Raw genomic sequence first — 23595 nt, 5'->3', positions numbered from 1 at the left:
TGGGCCTCCCATAGGGATACAAATACCTGTCTCGGGAGGAGGCAGTATAGCAAGTCTCTCTCTCTCTCTCTCTCTCTCTCTCTCTCTCTCTCTCTCCCCCCCCCCCCCCCCCCCCCCCCCAAGGCTCTGAACCTGTCAATTCAGCTGAAATCGGACTTACGGGAGACATCACAAATGGCAATGAAACCTTACAGCGCGGTCACGGCAGCTGTCGCACAGCCTAACACAATCCAAAGAGGAGTAGTTACAGCTGTGGCTAACCCAGCCCTAACTCCTCCTATTTCCGGAATTTGCATCGCACCATACGATATGGTGCGATCGCATGCGTTAAACAGGTTTTCGCATGCGTTAAGGGCTTTTTGCATGCAATAAGCCCTTAACGCATGCGAAAACGCCTTAGCGCATTTTGAAAAATGACCCCCTAAGTTTATACCTGAGGCAACAAACAGCAAAGTGACCTGCCCAAGGTCACAAGGAGTGACAGTGGGACTTACATCCCGGTTTTCCTGGTTCATAGCCCCCTGGCTACTCCTCCCTTCAGTGATGCAATGAATGTTATATCACTGAGCCCACTGATAGAGTCAGGAGACATGGGACACATCCAAGAAAAATGATCCTTGTGCAAGGCCCCTTTGCCTTCACTTAATGAAATTCATTACCCTAGCTCAAGAAAAAGGTACGATCCCGTCACCCCTATGATGGATGAGAACTGATCTTGTCCAGGATGCACTACAATCACAGAGAGTTTCCAGAGTCCTCTCCTCCTGGAGGCCTGAGAAAGCCACCAGGACAAGGATACTGAGGAATCAGCAGGATATTCAGAGAGCCTGAAAGACCCAACACCCCATCTTTCCAGCAGGACCACACAGGTGAGCTGTAAATAAGAGGCATATTTGAAGTGCCAGTGCACATGATCTTGTGGGATGTGAGAACCAGACTCAGAGTTTTGGCATGGTGATTGGTGACCAGACAGTATCACATCTCTGCATCTATCCAGGTGGGCAGGGGATGGGGTTTTTTCTGCCCTAAACAAAGGATTTGCCTGTGACCTTGAAGGCTTAATTCAGAACTCTCAGTACAAAGGTCAGCATCTTAGTACTGAGGAGTCTTCCATTCATCAAGGATAGAAATAGGAACTTTGCATAGACTGTATTTTTCTCTGTTGGAAATATCTGCAACTGTTCTACCTCAATAACAAATGCAAACCATCAGAAGCACCAGCATGGTATATGTTTTGTTCACAACACCTGTGTTCCCTGCCATCCAGGGTCCTTTTCAACATCTACAACACCCTTTAAACAGGACTCCTGCCTCTTCTGCCTCTGTAACTGGGATGTGTAGCCACCCACTGTCCCAAAGAGCTTATAATGTAAAAATGACAAGACAGGATGCAGTGTGACATCCAATGCACATGGGGTCTTGTACAGTAAAGGAGCTCCCTGAGACCAGAGAGAAATTGCCAAGAGTGAGGGAAACTCTAGAGCCTCAGAGCAATATCTGAGAGTGAGCAAGACTGCTGGGTCACAGAGTGGTGCTTGAGAGCGAGGTCACGGAGATGGCACTGGTGTTATTTATAATACCTGCTGTTAATGTTTATATTCCACCTTCATCAAGCCAAGTTTGAAGTCAAAGCAGTTTACAAAATAATCAGTAAATAATACAATAAAATGTAATACATGAATAATTTTAAAATGCATAATTTAAATACAATTACTGAAATGTAAATCATAGTTCAATAGATAATTACAAAACAATAAAGAGTATCCTAAAACCCAACAAAATCCCAGTCCCTATTCGCACTACGGCAAGCACTAAAACGGGTTCTAATCCCAGTTTTTCCCAGCGGCTGTAGGTGTAACTGCCTGTGCTTTGGGGGAAATACAATTTAGAGACCATTTTCAGGAGTGGGAGCGCTAAGGGAAAAATTCCTCCAGCAGGGTTAGTAAGGAGACTTGTTATTCCCACAGATAGTTCATGTAAATTATTTTCTGAATAATTTATACTGCTCTAGCAATCCTATGAACTTAGTAATGAGAAACAATCAGCTAGGGATGCCATTCATTGCTGCTTCTTCCATTGCATTGCACATGTCCAGGAGGTGACACACAGTAGCAGTGTGGGACTATATCTAATCACCAAAGCCCTTTCCAAACTCATCCACAACACTGGTCTACATTTGAAAAAATGTTTTCTGCTGACCTAATTATTTTTGCTGATTTTACCCAAATGAAAGGTGCTGATTCCAAATATGAAGTCAAAAAGTATGCAATACGTCAAATTTATTTATTATTTATTTATTTATTTATAGATTCTTTTATACCGCGGTACGTATAGACATACATCACCTCGGTTTACAAATGTTTTCACAAATGAGAAATGTTTGATTACAGATTATCTGCCATCATGTTTGTGGTCCATCTGCCTTGATGTCTATGTTCCGTGGTCTTGATGTCTTGATGGAAGCATTCTCCTTGTTCTTCACTCATAGCTCCAAGATTTGAGGGGAAGTAGGAAATGCAATTGACACTCATGTTTGCTCCCAGTCTTTGAAAAGCAATCAACAAATTTTGAACTAAAAGTTATAATTTTTGGCCCTGCAGTTGCCAAGAAAGTCTGTAATCACGTCAGAAAAAGCAGCCCAAGCATCCTTTTCCATGGTTTTCATTGATTTGAGGAATTCTCTGTCTTTGATTAGAAGCCTAATTTGCGGGCCATCAAATATGCCAGCTTTCAACTTCTCATGTGAAAGAGCAGGAAATTTGGTACACGGGACCTTGAAGCACTCGCCATCGTGATCCAAAGCTCTAGCGGGCTGTTTCACGAGTCCCGATTCTATATGCAATGGGGGGAGCAACACTTTCTGAGGATTAACAAGTGGTTCATTCTTAATGTTCTTTTCACCGATCTTAAATTTCTCTCTAGCGGGCCATTCTTTCCTTGTATAATGTTCTGCCTTTGCTCGGCTATCCCAAAGGCACAAGAAGCAAGGAAATTTTGTGTAACTGCTTTGTTGTCCTAGAAGCGTTGATTTAACCTTCAGATCGCCACATAAAATCCAACAATGATCATTATATTTGATTTTTTGGAGAATGGTTCTCATGGTTTCATAAGTTGCGCATTAATTATCTTTTTGCGTATTCAGTATATCTAAATAATAATGTTACGTTATTGCTAACTCAGTTTACTCCTGAAGTTAGCCAGATTAATCTTTGGAAAATTTCACCCCCTACGCCCTGCAGAGCTACCATGATGGTTCATCTTTAAAGAGGGACTTTCAACTTTGTTGGTTCAAAAGGTCTGTGACATTATATATAAAGGTCCTCCAGAGGGCACAGCACTGAAATGTAGCACTATACACCCTCAAGGAGAGAAAATAATTGCCACCCCTCCGTGGAATCAGTGAGCGGAGCATTGCCGAGCATTTGGCTCACCAGTAGTGTAGAGAAGGCACTTGGAGCACTGTAGCGGAGGGAACCTTTCTTCTCTTGGCATGCGCCTGGTTGTTTCTCACTTGGAGAGTTCACAGTGCTCTACTTTAGGGGAATGCACCCTTGGAGCACTATTCAAAGTCATCAACCTTTTTTTTAGCTGGCAGAGCTGACACCCCCTTTTCCAAGGAATAATATCTGATGTTAAAGAGGGAGGCTATTCAGTGGAGCCTACAGTTGTTGCTGAAATTAAAATCAGTATCAAGTGAAAGCATTGTCCCCACTAATCTCTGTTAGAAATCTGAGAAACTAAATGTAATAAAAATAAAACAAACACAAAACCAGTGCCACTAGACATGGGGTATAGCTGCTTTTCCTGCACATGCTACTTTGCAGATTGAGAAAGTGGGAAACAAAATGTGTTGAAAATCATGTGCCTAACAAAAGCTCTATAATACCTGGTGATGGATGACGATCTCAGTACATTCATTCAGAGTAGACTATAAAGCTGGACTGGCAGCATGGAATTGAACTGGAAAGGGGCCATGATCTCACTCAAATGGAGCTCCACGGCACTTTCATTACTGGTGAGGTCAGGTGTCAGGTTCCGAATGGGCTGGAAACCAGAGGATGAAGGCTGACATGTTAAGTAATAGCAAGAATACCGATAGAATCATGGAAAAGTGAGGTTGGAATTGTTGTGAAGGTGGACCCTTGGACCGAGATGAGGTTGATGCTACCTGCAGGGAGGAGCCCTGCAGGTCCTCATCTTGAACTAGTAGATGTGAATCGGTTATTTACACTTTCGGATAATCATGAAGTTAGCAAGTAGCACATTTAAGACTAATAGGAGAAAATCCTTTTTCACTCAACGCACAATTGAGCTCTGGAATTTGTTTCCAGAGGATGTGGTTAGTGCAGTTAGTGTAGCTGGGTTCAAAAAGGTTTGGATAAGTTCTTGGAGGAGAAATCCATTTCCTGCTATTAATCAAGTTTACTTAGGGAATAGCCACTGCTATTAATTGCATCAGTAGCATGGAATAGACTTAGTTTTTGGGTACTTGCCAGGTTCTTGTGGCCTGGTTTGGCCTCTGTTGGAAACAGGATGCTGGGCTTGATGGACCCTTAGTCTGACCCAGCATGGCAAGTTCTTATGTTCTTATGCTATAAGAGTTTATGAGTAGACAGTGTTTTGCGGAGGAAACGGATATGATTTTTGGATTCAGCACACTAAAATACATAAAGATCACATGTTATCTTGTAGTCAGCAAAATTGATGAAGACCAGTGTTAATGAGAGCCAAGACTCAGAGAGACCAGGAGCACCACTGATAAATTCTAATCTCTGCTCTGTCCCTGAGTCCCTGTGTGAACCTGGACCCTGCTCTTCCCCCTCCAGCTGTAGCTGAGCACTTCTGGCAGCAGGACAGGCAGGAGCCATCTCGCCCTTTGCTCACTAGAATGCATGAAACAGAAAAAGGTTGCCAAGCTATGGGCTCCAGAGGTAGCTGCAGGTGTTTCTGAGGGGCATCTTTCAATAGGCACTGAAGTTATTTCAAACAGCCAGAGCCTGAGAGAAAAAAAAACAGAACCTGAGGGCTGGTGAGGAAGGAGAGGAGGCTAAACACACTGCCTGGGTCCCTCTGCATTCGTTTTCTGATCCTCTCTAAGCAGAATATAACTAGAAGCAAAGGCATGCAAAGCACAATTGCGAAAGCAAGTCATAAAGGACAAATTTACAAATCCCTCAGTTTTCTGCACCACAGCAATAAAATTGCAATGTGCTCCCATGCATGAAAGAACAAAGAGCACGACCTGGTGGTGACGGTTTCTTAGCAAGAGAATCCCAGAGAAGAGGATGTGGATGTGCAGTCCGGACAGCAGAGAACCACAATAACAGGCCCTGAGTGGGACGGATTTGGGAGAGCAGGAGCCCAGTGTCTGCACTATCCCCCAAACTTCCCAGCACACCCACTGCATCTTAGCTGGAACATCTTCGTGCCCCAGCGTGGAACTGCAGCTGCCCAGCCCGGAGGGGACTGTGGCAGGGCACGGAGCGTCCTTACCTGCTGGGGCGGCTGCAGCAGATTCAGCTCAGGATCCTTCCCTGTCCGCATGCACTTACACAGGAAACTGAGGCCGCACAAGGCTAGCAGGCCACTGGCCGTCCCTAGGGTGGCCCCGAGGGCCATCGCCGGCGCTGAGAACATTCTGCGAGTGGTGGCCCCACTTTCCTCCTGCTCAGGCCAGGAGGAAGCCTCTGCCTCTGCTCCAGGTGCCAGCCCGCTGTGCCGCAGCCCGGGCAGGAGGCGGTCACTGCCAGCCTGGGAGGCAGGGCTCTACGTGTTCGGCTCTTTCATTGACGCTTTGCAGCTCCTCAGGTACAGAGAGGATTTCGGAGGTAAGAGGGTGGGGCCTCCATGGGCAGATATAGTGTTACAACCCCCTTTTGTATCCAATAGTGTTACAGGCATTCTACATCCACTTTATATATGCAAGTGTTATACACGTACATTGATTTACAAAGTGCGCTGGCAATCCAGGTGCTCTGCCTTTAATAGAAGGATATAGACCTATGCCAGGGAGTCCCTGTAACCACAGGCTTCTCTGCCTTAAAGAAATGAGTCACAGTTCAGTCAGGAATTCTTTTTAATCTTTAAACGTAGGAGAACTAATTGGAACAAATACATTTCAGCTTATTCTGCAGAATGCGGCAGGACTTGCCACACATTTCCTGCTTAGTTCACTGATTATTACTGGCGTTGTGGCTCCTAGGCCTTGTCTGCACCCCCCACAAATTGCCTGCTCAAATTCAGAGGGTTAAAATGTGAATTTCCCAGGGGCACCTGGGCCGCGCTCAGCATGGAAGGATTTTAATCTCTGTGCACACTGCACAGTGCCATCTATGCAAAAACAAAGCACAATCCACACGGGCTGGCAGGTACTGCAGAGGTTGCCTGCAGGCTGGCAGCATCCGAGTCCCCTTTCTTTTCCCCATGTGGTAACACAAGAAGACAGAGAAACTCCTGACTGAAGTCTCAGCCAAGCTTAGTTTCCTCTCATGTGATTACAGAAGAGAGAGAGATTTCTTTGGCCAAGCTTCCCTTGCTGCTACTGTTGCCCTCTTTTCCTGAGGCAATAATTTCAAATCCGTGATGCGGCACTCGTAGGGACTAAAGTGAACTCTTGCAACCGTCTGTACCTGGGTCTTCCAGACAAATGAGTTAGAAAGCTGCAGTTATTCCAAAACTGTGCCGGTAGGGTAGCGAGAGCTGCAAAAAGCGGCATGAAACATTGCTTCCCGAGTGCAATAGAAATAAAGGTTTCAGGATGTGCTGGAAGCTGATCACAGGAGTCAATCTCTAAGGAAACAGCATTAATTAGAAAGTCCCAAGCTGGCTGCTTTCCTAGTGACATAATAAAGATCCAAGCGGTTCATCCAGTCTGCCCAGCAAGCTTTCATTATTAATATTTTTCTTTTTCTTAGGGTAATAACTGCCACTCCATGCAACGCTCTCCTATGCCTTTGTATTTCATGATGATGCACCCAGACTTAGGCATGAGTAACAGCAAAAGGAGGTGACCCTGATGTCCCCAAATATATCCAGACTACAACAGCTCCATACACAAGCCCCAGCTTTAAAAAAAAAAAAGACCTTTGTAAGTGTCTTGCAGTGCAGCCACACAGGGGCCAGGGGCCATTGCTTAGGGAATCCTCCTTATATCCTGAGCCTTTTTTTCTATGGCTGTGTTAACCATTTCCTTCTGCTAGGTCCCCAGAAGACTGTATTCTCCTTTCTCTGTACCTTCTTTATGCTTTTACAGACTGACGTCAAGTCACCTTATGATGCCTCATAATTTACAACTCCTACCTCACTGGGCCATAAGCGCATAAGACCAGACTCACTCAGGCTTTGTATCGTTCTATGTCCATGGATCAGTTCAGTAAATCGGGCTCTGAGACACTTTACACTCATATCGCAGACACAGTTAAGAAATGAAAAATAAGCTCCATTTCAGTAAATTCAATGCTTTTAGCTGTGAGAAATTTGGATGGTGGATTTAATTATTTGCCTTTTGAAATCTGAGCTGAAGGTGAGTTACATGTCCCTGCCCCAAAGGGCTTACAGTCTAAGTTTGCACCTGAGGCAATGAAGCATAAAATAACTTGCTTACGGTCCCAAGGAGCGTCAGTAGGAGAGACAAGATCTGAAGCCAGGCTTTCCTGGGTGTCAGCCCACGGCACTGGCTACGCCTCTCCACACCTTCCCTTCATGCCAGAAAGCATCAGTTTTGCTTTCTTATCATCACAAAATGTACAAACCCCTCTAATAATGAAAAGAATGTCTCGTAGAGTAATATTAATTTAGACAATAGTTTTCTCATTTTAAAAACTCTTTCATGTTTTAAATACTTTTTAAAAATAAGTATGATAAAAAATATATTATGTCTGGATAATTCCTGCAGCTGCGTCTAGATACGGGGATTGTAGGAAGGGTGGCTCCATCAGTCAGACTAGAGGAGGATTCTAGGCCATGTCAGATGCAGCAACTAGAAGAAAAATACACCAAGATATTATTTGTAAATTACCAATTTGTATTTTGTTCTTTTACCTCACAAACTCTTCCTTTGTCCCCCAAATACATTGGATATAAAAGTCAGGTAAGAGGAATCTGCTGGAAATAATTCTACCAGTGCACCTCATTCCTTCTCTGTAGCACCCCCTGGTAATGCAGTATTACAACCTACACACAGAGCTTGGCCAGTGCACCTCATTCCTTCTCTGTAGCACCCCCTGGTAATGCAGTATTACAACCTACACACAGAGCTTGGCCAGTGCACCTCATTCCTTCTCTGTAGCACCCCCTGGTAATGCAGTATTACAACCTTCACACAGAGCTTGGCCAGTGCACCTCATTCCTTCTCTGTAGCACCCCCTGGTAATGCAGTATTACAACCTTCACACAGAGCTTGGCCAGTGCACCTCATTCCTTCTCTGTAGCACCCCCTGGTAATGCAGTATTACAACCTACACACAGAGCTTGGCCAGTGCACCTCATTCCTTCTCTGTAGCACCCCCCTGGTAATGCAGTATTACAACCTACACACAGAGCTTGGCCAGTGCACCTCATTCCTTCTCTGTAGCACCCCCTGGTAATGCAGTATTACAACCTACACACAGAGCTTGGCCAGTGCACCTCATTCCTTCTCTGTAGCACCCCCTGGTAATGCAGTATTACAACCTTCACACAGAGCTTGGCCAGTGCACCTCATTCCTTCTCTGTAGCACCCCCTGGTAATGCAATATTACAACCTACACACAGAGCTTGGCCAGTGCACCTCATTCCTTCTCTGTAGCACCCCCTGGTAATGCAGTATTACAACCTTCACACAGAGCTTGGCCAGTGCACCTCATTCCTTCTCTGTAGCACCCCCTGTTAATGCAATATTACAACCTTCACACAGAGCTTGGCCAGTGCACCTCATTCCTTCTCTGTAGCACCCCCCTGTTAATGCAATATTACAACCTTCACACAGAGCTTGGCCAGTGCACCTCATTCCTTCTCTGTAGCACCCCCTGTTAATGCAGTATTACAACCTACACACAGAGCTTGGCCAGTGCACCTCATTCCTTCTCTGTAGCACCCCCTGGTAATGCAGTATTACAACCTTCATACAGAGCTTGGCCAGTGCACCTCATTCCTTCTCTGTAGCACCCCCTGGTAATGCAGTATTACAACCTTCACACAGAGCTTGGCCAGTGCACCTCATTCCTTCTCTGTAGCACCCCCTGTTAATGCAGTATTACAACCTTCACACAGAGCTTGGCCAGTGCACCTCATTCCTTCTCTGTAGCACCCCCTGGTAATGCAGTATTACAACCTTCACACAGAGCTTGGCCAGTGCACCTCATTCCTTCTCTGTAGCACCCCCTGGTAATGCAGTATTACAACCTTCACACAGAGCTTGGCCAGTGCACCTCATTCCTTCTCTGTAGCACCCCCTGTTAATGCAGTATTACAACCTTCACACAGAGCTTGGCCAGTGCACCTCATTCCTTCTCTGTAGCACCCCCTGGTAATGCAGTATTACAACCTACACACAGAGCTTGGCCAGTGCACCTCATTCCTTCTCTGTAGCACCCCCTGGTAATGCAGTATTACAACCTTCACACAGAGCTTGGCCAGTGCACCTCATTCCTTCTCTGTAGCACCCCCTGGTAATGCAGTATTACAACCTTCACACAGAGCTTGGCCAGTGCACCTCATTCCTTCTCTGTAGCACCCCCTGTTAATGCAATATTACAACCTTCACACAGAGCTTGGCCAGTGCACCTCATTCCTTCTCTGTAGCACCCCCTGTTAATGCAATATTACAACCTACACACAGAGCTTGGCCAGTGCACCTCATTCCTTCTCTGTAGCACCCCCTGTTAATGCAATATTACAACCTTCACACAGAGCTTGGCCAGTGCACCTCATTCCTTCTCTGTAGCACCCCCTGGTAATGCAGTATTACAACCTACACACAGAGCTTGGCCAGTGCACCTCATTCCTTCTCTGTAGCACCCCCTGGTAATGCAGTATTACAACCTACACACAGAGCTTGGCCAGTGCACCTCATTCCTTCTCTGTAGCACCCCCTGGTAATGCAGTATTACAACCTACACACAGAGCTTGGCCAGTGCACCTCATTCCTTCTCTGTAGCACCCCCTGGTAATGCAGTATTACAACCTACACACAGAGCTTGGCCAGTGCACCTCATTCCTTCTCTGTAGCACCCCCTGGTAATGCAGTATTACAACCTACACACAGAGCTTGGCCAGTGCACCTCATTCCTTCTCTGTAGCACCCCCTGGTAATGCAGTATTACAACCTACACACAGAGCTTGGCCAGTGCACCTCATTTCTTCCCTACAACACCCTCTGCCACTTTAATACAGCTCTGCCATGCATCTCCTTTCTGCCCTGTAGCATTTCCTGCTATTCCAGTCTTGCCATGCAATGCACCCCACTTCTGTCCAGCAGAACCCCTGCTTTTCAAACACAGATCCATTCACGGGAAACTGTAAATCCCTAGTAATTTTGCTGCAAGAGAGCAGCATAAATTAGATGAAGAAAGGAAGCAATGATGCTGGGACTTACTGACTGAGTAATGTGCCAGGAAGCCCATGTATTCCTGGGAGCCATCACTGTGGAACTGTAGCAGCAGTGCACTCCCACTGGAGACTAGGGTTGGAATGGCTGTGGTACCGCAGAATTTGCCCAAAGACCTGGAAGTGAGTCTTCCTCCATCACGAACGATCACATAGTCATAGTCACAGCCGCTGCTCATCTCCAGACTGAAGGATGTGAAATTCAGTAATACCTGTGTCATGGCAGCAACCCCCACAAGTTATAGCATCTGGTTGCTTCTCTTACCTCTCTGTATATTGCTTCTACATGACCTCTCTGTGCATGGGTTGCACACACCTTAACTCTTTGTACATGTCTTGTACAAGTTATAGCATCTGGTTGCTTCTCTCACCTCTCTGTATATTGTTCTACATGACCTCTCTGTGCATGGGTTGCACACACCTTAACTCTTTGTACATGTCTTGTACAAGTTATAGCATCTGGTTGCTTCTCTTACCTCTCTGTATATTGTTCTACATGACCTCTCTGTGCATGGGTTGCACACACCTTAACTCTTTGTACATGTCTTGTACAAGTTATAGCATCTGGTTGCTTCTCTTACCTCTCTGTATATTGTTCTACATGACCTCTCTGTGCATGGGTTGCACACACCTTAACTCTTTGTACATGTCTTGTACAAGTTATAGCATCTGGTTGCTTCTCTTACCTCTCTGTATATTGCTTCTACATGACCTCTCTGTGCATGGGTTGCACACACCTTAACTCTTTGTACATGTCTTGTACAAGTTGTAGCATCTCGTTGCTTCTCTTACCTCTCTGTATATTGCTTCTACATGACCTCTCTGTGCATGGGTTGCACACACCTTAACTCTTTGTACATGTCTTTTACAAGTTATAGCATCTCGTTGCTTCTCTTACCTCTCTGTATATTGTTCTACATGACCTCTCTGTGCATGGGTTGCACACACCTTAACTCTTTGTACATGTTTTGTACAAGCCTCACCCCTCCCATGTGTCACAGCCCTGCTCACCTTGTATTGCAGAGGAGCATTGATTGTCCAGGTGCAATCTGACAGGGGTGGATAGTATGGGGAACCCGGGGAGGAGACGTTTCCTCTAGCCGTGGTCAGAGTGCCACCACAGGTCACTAGAAAAACAAGAGGAGAGTGAAACAGTAAGAGTTGGGTATACCACATAGCAATGGAACTAACCAGGGAGTAATCTTAAATTTATAATTTTGCAAAGGAAACAAACATCATGCTTCCAGATTTGTGGTATTCTTATGTTCTTATTTATATATTTATTAATAAAATCTTACATCCAGAGCGGATTCTAATACAAAACATACATAAAACAATCTCATAAAACAAACCTCACATAACTTATATGTCATAATAATAATGATGATAATAAACCTGTCTATAGCTCCTGATCCAGGGAGGAGGAGGCAAGACCCAGAACTGGGAGGCTCCTTCAGAATTACAGGGGAAAACTGAAGGCTGCGAGCTATGGTGGTACTCGTTGTGACCCTCTCAGAATCCTGAAGAGTAATGTTAGAACCTTAAGCTGCCAATGCATCTTCTCCAAGCTTTGAAGGGGTTTAATGTGCAGATTTTTATTTATTTATTAAAAACATTTATTAACCTTAAAATACAGTATCTATTCTAAACAGTGTACACTATACATAAACAGTAAAATTTAACATAAAACAGTTTTACAAAACAAAAATCATATTAAATCATATTAAAACAAAAATAAAATTATCAGATGGAACCATCTCTTTAGCAAAGGCCTCCCAGAATTATCATGCTTCAGCTGTTTATGAAACAGATTAATATCAGCTTTTATATTTTTTCATTTTATATTTTAATTAGGCTATTTTATTTTATATTTTAGTTGTATTACTGATTGGGAATTGTTTTATTGTACTTTGAAACATGGTCGTACACCGTTCCAGTCACCTTTTGCTGAGTGTACAGTATATAAATGATTGAAATAAATAAATAAATGGATCGGCAGCCAATGAAGTTCTTTCAGGATTGGTGATATATGTTTGTCTCTTTTTGTGGCTGTCACCACCTACCTACACAGTTTTGGACTAATTTCAACTTTATTATTATAGAGACATTTAAATATCTCAAAGGTTTCCATGCACAGGAAGTGAGCCTCTTTCAACAGAAAGGAGGCTCTAGAACAAGGGGTCATGGGATGAGAGTGAAAGAGGGTAGACTTAGGAAATATTTATTTACAGAGAGGCTGGTGGATGCATGGAAGGGCCTCCCAGTGGAGGAGGTTGAGACAAAAACAGTATCTGAATTCAAGAAAGCCTGGGATAAATACAGGGATCTCTGAGGAAGTGGTGGGAATGGTAAGGGCTACATAAATTGGATGGATGGGCAGACTAGATGAGCCATACGGTCTTCTTCAGCCATCATGTTTCTATTTGCTGGAAGACCCAGGTATAGACTGTTGGAATAATTCACTTGAGTCCTTACTAGTGCCCATATAACAGATTTTTATTCATTCATTTCCAGGCAAGGTGAAAACCCTTCTTGAAATATTTGCAATATGTTTTTCACAGTAAAAAGAGGAGTCAAGAATGACCCTAAACTGCACACATCATCTTACTCATGAAAGTTACTTATTGCAGGAGTAATAATCAGTAATGACATGAAGGCGGTCTGTCTTGGCCAAGGAACCTCCATTATTTATGGGTTCAGTTTAACTGAAATAGTTGCCAAACATTGATTCTCTATTGACTCGGTGGAAGAAATAGCTGGGTCTCGGGGATAACCACACTCTGGCTGTCCCAGTTAGGAGACTCTTCATAATGATGTTTCTTTTGGAGTGTTAGACAATATACAATCTTCCTTGCATGTAATGTAGGTAGCGTCCATAGCCGTCTTTTTAAGGAAGTCTCTCTGTCTGTATCTGAGTAAGCAACATATCTGCTGGCAGGCTTCTTACCTCTTCCAAGTCAACCTAAATAGCCTGATCCAGTCTTGGCTTTGCCCGTTGCATGCATGGGATATGAATCATATTTTTCTTAGGGAACGCTGAAGTACAGGTCACGCAATGCGGCAAAACCAGGTCTGGATTAGCCTGTTCAAGCCAACCTGGCTGAGATGCATGTCCTGCATGCAGGCCAAATGCTGCACAGTAATTCGGTACTATCGTACATTGTGCTTTGCCTCACTATGGGCAACAAGACAACAGTGTACACTGAATAAATCGCCTTTGCAGGCTAACTCTGAGAGAATGAGAGCAAGGCGACAGTACTGGAACTTGAGCATACGTTACCAGAGCTGTAGGAAACCTTGAAGCCACTGGCTGGAATGGAGACATCAGTTACAAACTGCACAAGCATCTTGTTGGCAGAAGCTATCAGCAAGGGAAGCATCTGAGTCCCACAAGCCCTGTCCAGTAAGACAGGGGACGACTGGCTGTCTCCATCATAAACCCTAATGTAGTCCGAGACACAGCCAGGGGAGGTCTGGACATCAAAAGCATCGAACTGCAGGAGAACCTGAAAATGGAGAGCCATTACAATTATTTATAAAGTGCCCATATCCTGCTGAGCAGGATACAATATTACAATAAACACACATTTACAGTCAAATGTTCACAAGTTACTGTAACAAACCCTACATATTAATGAGGTTATGCGAAAGCATTTCTTTAAAAGGCATGAATGGCGGGAACTTATAAACTGAAATAAATAAATACGTAAACTGATCAAAGCGATGGAGGCTGGGGTCTCTGTAGCCTGCACTGTGCACTCCCTGCTCTGTGGGTTCTGTGCATAAACTGAAATAAATAAATATATAAACTGATCAAAGCGATGGAGGCTGGGGTCTCTGTAGCCTGCACCGTGCACTCCCTGCTCTGTGGGTCCTGTGCATAAACTGAAATAAATAAATATATAAACTGATCAAAGCGATGGAGGCTGGGGTCTCTGTAGCCTGCACTGTGCACTCCCTGCTCTGTGGGCTCTGTGCATAAACTGAAATAAATAAATATATAAACTGATCAAAGCAATGGAGGCTGGGGTCTCTGTAGCCTGCACTGTGCACTCCCTGCTCTGTGGGTCCTGTGCATAAACTGAAATAAATAAATATATAAACTGATCAAAGCAATGGAGGCTGGGGTCTCTGTAGCCTGCACTGTGCACTCCCTGCTCTGTGGACTCTGTGCATTATATAGAACTAGATCCACTTTCTTTTCATGAATAGTTTTGTCTGAACAAGGATTTATTGTTCTGAATTTTTTCTTCATTGACTCTGGATTGCTTTGTAAACAGGGGTACTGATCCCATGCAGCAGCAGAGAGAGATGGATCTGGTCAGTCCACCTCTTGTCCATTTCAAGATCCCTCTTAACCCTTCACTCACCTTTTCCCTTGGTATACGAAGCAGCCAGACACAGTTGGCATTATTGGGGTACTGCGATGGGTAGTTGGCAGACACAAAACTTCCATTAAATTCGGAAAGCAAAGTGCTACAAACACCTAAACAGAGGAATAAAATAATACATTCTGTCAATGTGTATCAAACAAGGTGGAACCTGTAGTGAAAAAGTAATGCCCTGAAAATGGTGGCAGTCAAGTTGATCTCAAGGGAAGGGAAATGTAACAAGTAAGAAATGCTTCACTCAATGTAGACGGAAATCCTTTCTAATTATTTGAGGCCGGTCCCAGTCCAACCAGCTCATTTTAGAGCAGAATGGGGTGGGAGTGAGAAGGGGAACAGCGCCAAGAGCGAGGAAGGCTGCTGGGATTGTAGAGTGCTAACCCTGCCTCTGCCTCTCTGCTAGTCACCCGGGCTTCGCACCTGTAGTACTGATAGTAACAATAGAGATGTTTACTTATGTCTGAGCCCTGTAGTACTGATAGTAACGATAGAGATGTTTACTTATGTCTGAGCCCTGTAGTACTGATAGTAACGATAGAGATGTTTACTTATGTCTGAGCCCTGTAGTACTGATAGTAACGATAGAGATGTTTACTTATGTCTGAGCCCTGTAGTACTGATAGTAACGATAGAGATGTTTACTTATGTCTGAGCCCTGTAGTACTGATAGTAACGATAGGTGAGATCAGAGATGTCTGAGCCAAGCACTGGAGACCAACTGCTGTCAATCTTTTTCTTAGCTGGAGAGTAGGGGAGTGAATGATAAAAAATCCCTTTAGCTCAGTTTGTTATGGTTTCTTTCTATTTCCTTTTGTTCCTGTCGTGCTTGTGCCAAGCCATTGTACTGCATTCTGGATAATTTTAGGACACCTACACGCTGTAGCACAGGGTAAAACTACAGAGCCCTGCCCAGGATGACAGTCAGTTGTTTTATGTGTCCTCATGAACAGGAAATGACAGAAAACAGAAATGTCACCCTTCTTTTCCTGTCATTCCTAGAGAGACGAGGAGCCAAGCTTCCCAGTGGAGGTGGTAGAGGGAGGGCTAAACCAGAACCAGGAGACAGGAGAAGCCCAGAGGATCCCTGGCTGAGCGGACGTAAGGATAAAATCAGCGATTAAGCAGGGTCCGCGGTATGAAATGGGCCTGACAGATTCAGCGTCTCCTCTCCATTTTGCACCCATAGGATGCAGTAATCTGACCTTAAACCATAAAAGATGAATGAAGGAACAAAATATGCACTAAGCAGTGTAAAACTGCAGGTCACCATCCACTGTGCACAGCACAGGACTGCGAGAGGAGGACATTGCCCGACAAGCAACACAAAATGCCTTCCTTCCTCATAGTTTCGCGATTTGGGATTACAAGAAGGCACTCACTGCAGTTGTACAGTTTGTTGATTTTCGCCACATCCAGGTTACTGAGTCCATATCTCTGTCCAATGGGGATGAACTCATTAGGGATGGGCTTGATGGTTGCTTTGAGGTAATTGGTTGTGAAAGCAAATCTGTAGAGAGAAAGAGAGAATGGAGCTGTTCATGTTTAGGGGAGAAAATGGATCTCACAAGCAGAAGAGAACTTTTAGGTAATTGGCTACGTTTATGGATTGGGCATTTTATATGTCACATTTGAACTATGTTTTTTGGGATATTTAAATGATTGATTTTTTTTCCTTAGAGTCTTTTCTTGGCATATCACCCGCTTAATTAAACCTGAAATACAAGTAAAATGTGTTTCTCCCGAGACACGTAAAGACAGCAATTTTCCACGCACTGCAAAGTATTCGCTCTTTCCTCGTGCAGTGTAACGCTGCATGTACTTTCTTCGTGGTATTATAGTCCGTTTGTTTTCTATCCTGATGGCCGGGAAGGGGGCTGCTGATAAATTGCCTTTTCTACCCATCATTGCACTTGTCTGTGTATAGAGACAGGGAGAGCTAAGCTCACTTCTTTACACAGAGCAAGGGAGAGCAGGAAGTGAGAGACAGCATTACAGAGCATATTGATGGCATCAGTAACACGAGATAAAGATGTGCTGCTCACTGGAAATGTAACATACAGAACAGGCCTTCCATAGAGAAGCTCAGAGCTGAGAGCAGAGGAAAGCTATGACCTTCACAGCGTCCCATGCAGGCCATGCAAACTGAAGGCTCGAGCTGACCCCTCTGCCCTGCAGAAACCTGCATTCTCCTGGGAATCCCGGAGGGGTAGTAATTGTGCCAGGCTGGGCACTAGGGCCAACAAGCAGTCTAAATCCTGGGAGGCGTGGCCTAGCAGTGAAAGCACTAGGCTGAGAACCCTGGAAACCAGCGTTCAGATCCCTCCTGGGAGGCGTGGCCTAGCAGTGAAAGCACTAGGCTGAGAACCCTGGAAACCAGCGTTCAGATCCCTCCTGGGAGGCGTGGCCTAGCAGTGAAAGCACTAGGCTGAGAACCCTGGAAACCAGCGTTCAGATCCCTCCTGGGAGGCGTGGCCTAGCAGTGAAAGCACTAGGCTGAGAACCCTGGAAACCAGCGTTCAGATCCCTCCTGGGAGGCGTGGCCTAGCAGTGAAAGCACTAGGCTGAGAACCCTGGAAACCAGCGTTCAGATCCCTCCTGGGAGGCGTGGCCTAGCAGTGAAAGCACTAGGCTGAGAACCCTGGAAACCAGCGTTCAGATCCCCCTTCTCACATTGGCACTTTGACCAAGCCAATTTACCTCCTGTTGCCTCAGGTACCCACTTAGATTTTAAGCTGTTTGGGGCAGGGCCTTATCGTAGCTGAATATTTATGACCATTGTACAGTGCTGTGTACATTTAGTAATGTTATAAAAACGGTAAGTACTCTTAACATCTTCAGGTTTCTGCAGCCTCAGTGGCAGGACTACAAAAGCCAGACGCTTTAGGACATGAGCTGAACAGTTCTGCAGGATCAGAGCAGTAATGCTGTCAGTTCCCTCCCTAGTGGCCATCTGACTCCTGCTGTAAGGAACAGGTGGGTCAGGCCTGGATTTTCACTCCCATTACAAAGCATCCTGGGAGTTTCTTAAATTAAAAAAGGCTTTGAAGCAGGAATTGAGAAACCTGCTCCTGTGGTCATTCGGAACAGCGGGCTGAGGGACTTACTTCCCATAATGCATCACAGAAGAGTAATCGTACTCTGCGCCCAGCGTATCCAGGTCAGAGATGAAAAAGTTACTCTGGTAACCTGTTGAAAAAGCAGATGAACATTTCGTTACACAGGAGGAGCTTCCAACAGCCAGGCCGGACAATACCTCTTATTTAGGAAGCAGGCTATGTTAGATGACCGCTTCTTATGGCCACATTTTACCAGTCAGATATTTTTTCTGCAGTAAAAGTTCCTTTCCTCACATGTGTTTGAGTGAGTGGCTAAGCGACCATCTCTCGCTCTCTCTCAAAGCAGCTGGATTTAACCCATCCCTCTGAAGATCAACCTGCCTCTGCGCACTATCTTGCATCATCTGTTTGCTTTAGTCACAGGTCTCCTTCTGGGGTAACATTTCAAAGACTTGGTGGCTAGTTACGGGAGTGAAAACAGAGTTAAAACTGCATGAGCTAGCGATATGTGGATAAGTGGATTTTCGGCACTTTGATCATGAGACCTTCACGCATATCTTAGATGTCACCTCACCTTGCACCCCCCGTTTCACTCCTGAATGTATGTGTGCACATTTACTGCGATAACAATGGGATCTTCAGGTGTGGTGTTCTGCGCGGGCTTCCAGGAATACGCACCCCTCTGTGGTTATTGTACTCGTTTGTCTGATATTATGCAGTGTGAGCCCATAGACACTCAGAATGGGAGAAGAGCAGAGCCTTTACTGAGTCAGTCCCTAAATAGCAAACACCAGCATGGGTGGAAATCAGTGAAAAAGAAAAAGCCTGCCACAGTACAAGAAATGGAGAAACCTAAACCGAAGACCCATCCCATGTCTGATACAATTTAAGGAACATTCTAGCAGAAGGAAATGGGCCAAATCTGAGCAGTACCATCAGCGATGTTCTCCCAGTAGATGTGCACAAAGTTGTCCCTGTCGGAGCGGCACTGCTCATGCTCAAAGCCCAGGGCGTGGTTCAGCTCGTGCTGAATGATTCCTGTGATCACGCAGCCACTCCTCTGCAGAGACAGGTCCTGGGCACCCCCAACTCTGCCCAGGTAGGAATAGCAGCTTGGAGAGAAACAGCAAGAGTTAAATTAATTTCTCGGCCTCAGCAGGATCCGGATTAGGGAGGGTGCGGAGTGCTGTGCCCGCTAACCTCAGAACAACCCAGGCTCTGGTCCATGGGCACGTCAACAAGCCATGGCATAAGATGAAAGCTCTGCTGAGCACTGCAGAAAAACAACTCAGGCCTTAGCCAAAACTGCAAATGGAGCTGTGGTGTAAAGCGTTCCACACTTACCCAGTATCAGAAATAATATTTATATAGTTAAATTCATTTGTTCTGTTTACGAATCGAATGCAAGTCAAGGTGGCATACTCCTGCATGGCTTCAGAGAATACGGCCTGGTCCTCTGCAGCTGGGGATGAAAGACACAGATATCATGCACCACGGGTGGAGAGCAACCCAGGGGTTTGCGTGTGTGACTGCGTGTGAATGAGTGTATGTGTGTGTGAGAGAGAGAGAATTGGTATTTCTATGTGTTTAGTCTTGTGCCTCAGAACACAAGTAGAGGGAATAAGGACGCATGGAGATATTGAGAAGAAGGGTTGGTCTCCTCCATCTAGCCCAAGAAAATGATCTATTGCTCATGTGCTCATTCTGAGTTGCTTGTGATTCACCATCTTTGCCAAATAAATCAAGTACACAGAGATGTGTTGCAGTTTGAAGTGTACATATGCACATCTAAAATCTCATATTGTATATGGGGTTGTATATATTGTATACAACCCCATATATACAGCTGCAGAAAATGACTGTACACTGTGCGCACAGCCCCAAGAAATGATTATACACATAACCCTATTTACATGGCCCCAAGAAATGACTGCATGTCTCCAATGCTGCAATTCTCTAGCTGTTGTAAGCCCTTAAAGCCTTTTGTTATCTATTGAGCTGCGGAAGAAGGGCTCGATGTCTCAGGCACTCTTTGGCCTCTGCCCCTGACTGGACAAATTGGTGATATATAATGGTACACAACGGATGGCCAATTTCTCCCTGTCTGCCTGCCTTGACACTATAGTGGCAGCACACCGGATATCTCTTACTGTAATCGGAAGAGATGGTGTATGGGACATGGACTGTTCCACTTCCGGATCTGGTCCAAACCTGGATAGCAGAGTGTGTGGTCTGGAGCGCAATGTCTCCGTGATGCATCTGCCTGTTGGTTCCTGGGAGAGAGATGAAGAGATTAGTTCAGAAGCATGAAGGATGTGTTCCGATGAGCAACTCAAGCACCAAGAAGCTGGGAATATCTACCTTCACTGAGGCTACTATCTAAGGAGACAGGCTAGAAGGACAGACTGTCAGACCTGAGCAGGAGAGCTACTGGAGAAAGCTTTCCAGGTGCCTGACTGCTAGCTCAGAGATGGGAAAGTTATAAACCAGCAGGCTGCCAGCACTATAGAGGTTTCCACCACTGCTGGTCACTGAACCCCCCTGCTGATGAGCAGCACAGTGCCAGCATATAGTACAGGGGTGGGCAATTCCACTTCTCAAGGGCCATCAGCCAGTCAGGTTTTCAGGATAACCCTCATAAATATGCATGACATAGATTTGCATACCCACTTCCTCAATTGTACTCAAATATGTCTCATGCATATTGTTAGCCCTCCAGGGCCAGAATTACTCACCCCTGATATAACATGTGTGCCATTGTCGGTATCAGCATGCCAAAGCTGAAACAGAATATCTTACCTTTGGTGTACTGTTCAATGATACTGAAAAGGTCCTGCTCTTCCACTCCAGCATCCCAACGTGCATCCAGAGCTGGAGAAAGAAATCATGGCTGGACTGAGCTGCAGCAGGAAACCCCTCCAGGAGCAGAGCAGACCATTTCTGCCTCTCTCCTTCACTTTACAATTTGTGGGAGCTCAAACCTTACTGTGGAATGCAGACCCCTGATCGGCATTACTGGTAAAATATGAAACAGCTGCTTACCTTGGGTTTTGTGGTCTACCAAACTCTGAAATGGAATGAAAAAAAAATATCCTTTTAGTGCAAAAGTGCGTTCAGTTCCTAGAAAGTGCCTGCACTCCAGAAAGAGCCCGAAACCATCCGGAGCAGTGGGAATGATCAGTGGTCCTTACTGGAACCTCCAGATGTGGGGAAAGGGGCTGGTTATGTGATGATCGGGAAGAGGTATCAGCACTTCACAGCTCGTTCCCAAACTATTCCATGGAAATTCATGAAGATCCCTAAATACTTTGGAATGGACCAAAGAGTCAAGCCCTGAAGGTCTCCTGCACAGTGCCAGCAAGCTACGAGTGCAGATTCCCCTCCTCAAACAGCTGAAACTGTAACTTCACATTTTAAGGTTTGAAAATATTTCTTTAGTTCTCATATTTGCTCTCTTGCCTTCATTCCCAAGAACCTCAAAGTGAGTTACAGAAACATAACAGAGCCCAATTTTAAACAGTATAACAAGGTAATAAAATAAACATACACATTTAAAAATAAGTATAAAAATTATTTAAACAAGACCAGCAAACCCCAGAGCCCAGAACAGACCGAAGTGTCAGTATGTGAAAAACATAGCAATGTAGAGTATTATGACAGAAAATAACCCCAAGGCCCATCTCGTCTGCTCAATTTAATTCCCGGTTGATCTCCAGTTTTCCCTTCACAATCAGTTCTTCATAAAAAAAAAAGCAGAATATATTTTAAATCAAATCAATAAGTAAAACTAAATATCCTCTGGACTGCCCTACGTTTCTTGAATTCTGTTCCTTTTTTTGTCTCCACCACCTCCCCTGGTTTCATGAACCCATCACCTCTGCTAATGTCGCTCCCGATATCTGCAGCATCTGACGGGGTGTCCAAATCAATCCCAAGCCATCCCTAATCTCCTCTCAGAGACATCCACCCTCCAGCCCTTTCACAGAGCCACAGAGGTGAACAAGGAGGGGGCTCAGAGAAAGACACTAAGGAGCAGGAGGTAGCAGAGCGGATTTCAGTCTCACTTGCAGAGGTCTCGCCCACGTGATAGAAACAAGGCAAACAAGCAAGGTCACAGTCATCCTGAAGGCCATCTTTATCCTCCGATGAGGTGGGCTTGCACCTTCTCCCTGGGAAGGGTCTGGTGGAAAACTCTGCTACCGCGCCTGCTTTTTATATACACTATGGGGAAGGGGGAGGGCGGGGGTCAGAGAGCAGGTGGGATCAAGACTGGGAGAGGATCTTACTGACCATCTCCCCAGGCCAAACAGCTCTGGTATTCTCCTAACGTAAACAAGGCAATCAATCTTGCTAGCCAGGGCGGTGAGCAGAATTCTGTACCTGAGGGCCTGCACTAATTACATCTCAGGAGAACACGTTTCCCATCCCTTCCTATCAGCTTAAGGAGCATTTCTTCTGCCTTGGAATGAACTCTGCCCTGCGATCCTAAATAGAAGAGGATCTCTTGTTTAACAGACATTACTAGTGATCTCTGTATGGCTTTGTAGGAAAATTCATGGTTCCATGCACAGGGCCAGGGTCCCAGGAGGTGCATGATGGCATGAGTAGGTCAATGATGAGAGCCAGAGATTCACATGGTCCTTCTACTATTGCAGGATGTAGGAGGCTCATCACTGGAACCTTCTACTATTGCAGGATGTAGGAGGCTCATCACTGGAACCTGCTGTGGACTGCCCTACTGTGGAACCTGCTGTGGACTGCCCAGGAGGTGCATGATGGCATGAGTAGGTCAATGATGAGAGCCAGAGATTCACAGGGTCCTTCTACTATTGCAGGATGTAGGAGGCTCATCACTGGAACCTGCTGTGGACTGCCCTACTGTGGAACCTGCTGTGGACTGCCCAGGAGGTGCATGATGGCATGAGTAGGTCAATGATGAGAGCCAGAGATTCACAGGGTCCTTCTACTATTGCAGGATGTAGGAGGCTCATCACTGGAACCTGCTGTGTCAGAGGCCTGGAATTCTTTACCTCAGGACTGTAGATAATTCATGGATAACTTTGAAATGATGATCAGGTCTCCAAGTGCTGTGGGATGGAACTTTGTCTGCTGTTCCCCCTGGGAACAACTTTCTGAGACTTGGAGAGAAAATGCATTAAAGTGTCTTTCCCTGTGATGATAAACGGGACCCACAGACTTTATATGTTTCTCTTGTTTGCTATAACAAGACTGAAGAGGACTCAGTACTGGAATAGCAGGGGTTGCTATGGAGCAGGACTGAGGGACATCAGAGAGCAATGTGTGATTCAGAAAGATGCTGCAGGCTAGGATTAAGGTGAATTGGCTACATGAGGAGACTCAGGTGTGGTGAGGTGCTTTGGCAGTGTGTGGGTCTCAGTACTGGAATAGCAGAGGATACTTTAAGGCAGGAATGAGGTGCAATGAAAGAGCTGTATGTGGGTTTCAGTACTGGAATAGCAGGGGTGCTTCAGGGCAGGAGCGAGGAACACTGGAATAGCTGTGTGCAGGTCTCAGGATAGGAATAGCAGGGGGTGCTTCTGGACAGA

At 45.3% G+C, this 23595-nt stretch overlaps 1 protein-coding gene and 1 long non-coding RNA gene across 2 annotated transcripts in view; both read right to left on the bottom strand.

Annotated features, from left to right (window-relative positions):
* LOC115079402 overlaps nucleotides 1–5794 on the bottom strand; it is a 31442-nt gene extending 25648 nt beyond the window's left edge. Inside the window, exon 1 of the long non-coding RNA XR_003853282.1 lies at nucleotides 5494–5794. This is a non-coding gene — a long non-coding RNA (uncharacterized LOC115079402). The remainder of the gene's footprint in view (nucleotides 1–5493) is intronic.
* A 2083-nt stretch (nucleotides 5795–7877) lies between these two features.
* LOC115079460 (embryonic protein UVS.2-like) lies at nucleotides 7878–22547 on the bottom strand. Its single transcript, XM_029583078.1, has 12 exons — nucleotides 22430–22547; nucleotides 20828–20899; nucleotides 20179–20301; nucleotides 19373–19490; nucleotides 18962–19140; nucleotides 18077–18158; nucleotides 16352–16479; nucleotides 14955–15070; nucleotides 13865–14090; nucleotides 11596–11711; nucleotides 10574–10796; nucleotides 7878–7978 (listed from the first exon to the last, which is right to left on the bottom strand). Exons 1-12 carry the CDS (start codon nucleotides 22545–22547, stop codon nucleotides 7956–7958), a joined length of 1524 nt encoding a protein of 507 aa, XP_029438938.1. The 3' UTR covers nucleotides 7878–7955.
* Nucleotides 22548–23595: the final 1048 nt, after the last annotated feature.

Source organism: Rhinatrema bivittatum, chromosome 17 (assembly GCF_901001135.1).
Source record: "Rhinatrema bivittatum chromosome 17, aRhiBiv1.1, whole genome shotgun sequence".
NCBI lineage: Eukaryota > Metazoa > Chordata > Amphibia > Gymnophiona > Rhinatrematidae > Rhinatrema > Rhinatrema bivittatum.
Note: the sequence above shows the minus strand (reverse complement) of the source record. Positions and strands in the feature narration are given on the sequence as shown.

Excerpts from the sequence above, each read along its gene's own strand:
- LOC115079460 (XM_029583078.1), bottom strand. The coding sequence starts at position 22,547 with ATGTCTGTTAAACAAGAGATCCTCTTCTATTTAGGATCGCAGGGCAGA. Across the intron at positions 15,071-16,351 it reads CAACAAACTGTACAACTGCA|GTGTTTGTAGCACTTTGCTT; the intron begins GTGAGTGCCTTC and ends TCCTCTGTTTAG. Across the intron at positions 10,797-11,595 it reads ATGCTCCTCTGCAATACAAG|GTATTACTGAATTTCACATC; the intron begins GTGAGCAGGGCT and ends GCCATGACACAG.